The sequence below is a fragment of the Alligator sinensis genome, unplaced genomic scaffold (genome assembly GCF_000455745.1).
Source record: "Alligator sinensis unplaced genomic scaffold, ASM45574v1 scaffold1011_1, whole genome shotgun sequence".
Lineage (NCBI taxonomy): Eukaryota > Metazoa > Chordata > Crocodylia > Alligatoridae > Alligator > Alligator sinensis.
In genome coordinates this window covers 73261-76562 of record NW_005842785.1, presented here as the reverse complement: position 1 = coordinate 76562, position 3302 = coordinate 73261, and the positions used below count along the sequence as shown (strand labels likewise).

The 3302-nt window shown below is 43.1% G+C and overlaps 1 protein-coding gene across 1 annotated transcript in view; it reads left to right on the top strand.

The window, feature by feature from the left end:
* Positions 1 to 107, top strand: part of LRRD1 (leucine rich repeats and death domain containing 1) — a 12975-nt gene extending 12868 nt beyond the window's left edge. The window contains exon 5 of the mRNA XM_025191067.1: positions 1 to 107. This exon is cut by the window's left edge and continues 104 nt beyond it. Coding sequence (XP_025046852.1) covers positions 1 to 107 — 107 coding nt within the window.
* Positions 108 to 3302: the final 3195 nt, after the last annotated feature.

Below are 3302 nucleotides of genomic sequence, written 5' to 3'. Positions count from 1 at the left end.
CTGAAATGACAGATCAGTTGATTAGAATCTTAACAATGACTGGCTTGCATTACCTGACCAACAAAGTGAAAGCTTTAAAACTCTATACACAAGCAGTAAAATTCTAAATACTTGATGCACATATAAGTATTTCTATTTGAGAACAGGATGGAGGCTTCTAGGTTAACTTCTGAAAATATTATGGCTATGATTGTGCTATAACTTAGGAGGAGCTGAATAATCAGAAGTTCTTAGAATTTATGTCTCTTGCAAACATTTATTGAGCTAAAATGAAAAAAGCCTCTTACTATATACTTCCTAATCACCTACAAACTGAATTTATCAGTTCACTGTATTATAGGGTCTGATCCAAAGTATGCTGAAATTGATGCATCTCAAGTTGGTCCAGAGAGGTGATACTCACCCTCTATGCGACTTTGGTCAGACTGCAGTTGGAGTACTGTGTCCAGGTCTGGGCGCTGCACTTCAAAAGGGATGTGGCCAGCCTGGAAAGGGTTCAGAGGAGGGCCACCTGCTTGGTGAGAGGGCAGCAGGACAGGCCCTACAAGGAGAGACTGAGGGACCCGAACCTGTTCAGCCTCAGCAAGAGGAGCCTGAGGGGGGACCTCATGGCTGCCTACAAACTCATCAAGGGAGATCAACAGCAACTAGGCAGAGCCCTTTTCTCCTCAGCACCACCTGGGGTTACAAGAAACAATGGTAATAAGCTGATGGAGAATAGGTTTAGGTTAGAGATCAGAAGGCAATATTTTACAGTTAGGGTGGCCAAAATCTGGAACCAGCTTCCCAGGGAAGTGGTCCTCGCCCCTACCTTAGGGCAAATTCAAGAGGCGGTTGTGTTGAGCCCCAGCTCAAGTCTGGGATTGTGCCCGGTATGCAAAAGCCAATAAAGATACCAGGGGTGAAAGTATAAAGATTTATTGCTAGCAATACAAGGTGCAAGCGGAATAATTTCACGTAACAAGCACGCAGATTCTTAATTCTAAGCATCTTTTATACAGGAGTATTGGACCTTCATAAGCATTCTTGTTTGCTAATTGGTTATAAGGGAGTGACGCAAGGAGTTCTTTACTGAGCATGTCTCTATACCTGTGTTTTAGCTATGTATCTCATTTACATACATGTATGTTTCATTAGCACACTTTCTCCCCACCTAGGGGTGTGATTTTTAATATTTAAATTAGCTCTTTGCCCTAGTCCTCTGATTCTGCTTTTGTTTTCAAGCCTCCTTTATCTAAGACTGTCTCCTCCTTATCATTGCAGATGGGCATTAGTTACATAACAGAGACTTTTGCTTGGGCTATGTGTAGTGGTTTCTAGGTCAAACCTGACATTTTCCCCCTCTGGAGCATTTTTAATTATTTTTATTATAATTGCTCCACTCAATTTGTTTCAACACAAACCTAGTATTCTCAGCTTTCTTCGTTTGTAAAATCATTTGATTCACCTTAGGTCTGAAGATAGATAAGACGACAGGTGAACATTGTATACATAGGATATTTGATTGGTCTTGTTACAAAGGATTCTTCTACCTTGGTTCAATTTGAAGCAATTATTAGTACAATTAACTATTAGGAAACATTCAGAAGCATTAGCTGTTGCCTGAACCCGTACGGAAAACATGTCTCTATTCTTCTCTTTTACAATAGTCCCCCACTTATATATATTCTGATATGTACTTTTCTTCTCTACATTCTTCAGCATAGTATAATTTTGTAAAATTTTTAAAGGGGTTGGTACTGCGATTAAGCATGAGGTAAAAACCAGGTGAGCATTGATCCCTCCCGCTAAGCAGAAGTCCGTTCTATTTAAAATTTCCCGGGCCAGATAAATCCAGACATTTTCCTGAGGGTCAAATTTTTGTTGTAAAAGGGTTTCCCCTCCTATAAGTAGGAGTGGACAGATCAGGGTGCCCCACAATAAAACCTTGAACAATTTCATAATAAGGCTTATAAAACTTAATCAAAGATTGTCAAATTATTCAAAGTTCCTTTCTTTTGAATAGGAATTTCAAGTCTCTTATTGGCTCCACCTTCCACTGTTCTCTGTCTCCGGTCCCGGAGTCTGCAGGGATTCCTTCTTGTTCTGGTCCAGCCACCGGCTTTAGGCGACTGGAATGTATCCAAGTCTTGATTCCTTCGAGCTTTGCGGCCGTCGGGGTCGTTAGAAGTACCCTATATGGGCCTTTCCATCTGGCTCGAAGTGGTTCCTCGTTCCAATCTTTCACAAGGACGTAACTCCCAGGTAATAATCGATTTCCCAGGGCAGGATACTGGTCCTGTGTCTGCAGCACGTCCCGTACCTGCTGATGGATGGAAGACAAAACAGAAACCAAGGACCATACATATTCTCTAATCATTCCCTCTCCTAAAACATGTAACTGTTGTTCAGTACCCATGGGCAGACTCAGAGGGTAAGGCTTACCATACATTATTTCAAACGGGCTTAATCCCAATTTAGAATGTGGTGCGACCCTTACTCGTAACAGGGCCAAGGGTAGGGCCTCTGGCCATTTGAGTCGAGCTTCTTGGCAAATCTTTGCAAGGTGTCTTTTTAAGGTCTGATTCATACGTTCCACCTTTCCACTGGACTGAGGTCTCCAAGGGGTGTGTAAATGCCAGCTGATTCCCAGGAACTCAGAAACCTTCTGAGTAATTTGTGCAATGAAATGTGGGCCATTGTCTGACCCTATTCCTTTTGGAAGTCCGAAGCGAGGTATGATTTCTCGTAGGAGTGTCTTGACTACCTCCCGGGCCTGGGCAGTCCGACATGGGAAGCACTCAACCCAATTAGAGAAAGTGTCCACAAAGACAAGGAGATATTTTATCCCTTGCTGCCGGGGCAACTCAGTAAAATCCACCTGCTATTCTTCTCCTGGCCCATTGCCTATTCTCTGATGTCCTGAAGTTTTTCTTCTCCCTCCTTATGGGTTATTTCTCTGGCAGACCTCACATGTCTCTGATACCTCCTTGGCAGCCTCTCTTAATCCCACTCTAGTTACATAGTAACTGATCCATCTTACCAGGGCCCTGGGTCCGTAGTGGGTACCATGATGAGTGCTCTTTACTACCACATGAACCCAGGCAGCTGGGATGATAATGCGGCCATCCCTTGCTACCAGCCACCCGTGCTCCCCCTTCTTTGCTTGAAACTCTTTTATCAATTGTTTGTCTCTCAGATTTGGCCTTGAAGAATAAACAGCTTCCAATGTTTGCAGGCAGTCATGTACAAGATCTGGTGTGTCAGCCATAGATGGCAGCAGTGTTGCTGGATTTACAGTGCGAAAAATGGCCAATTTTTTT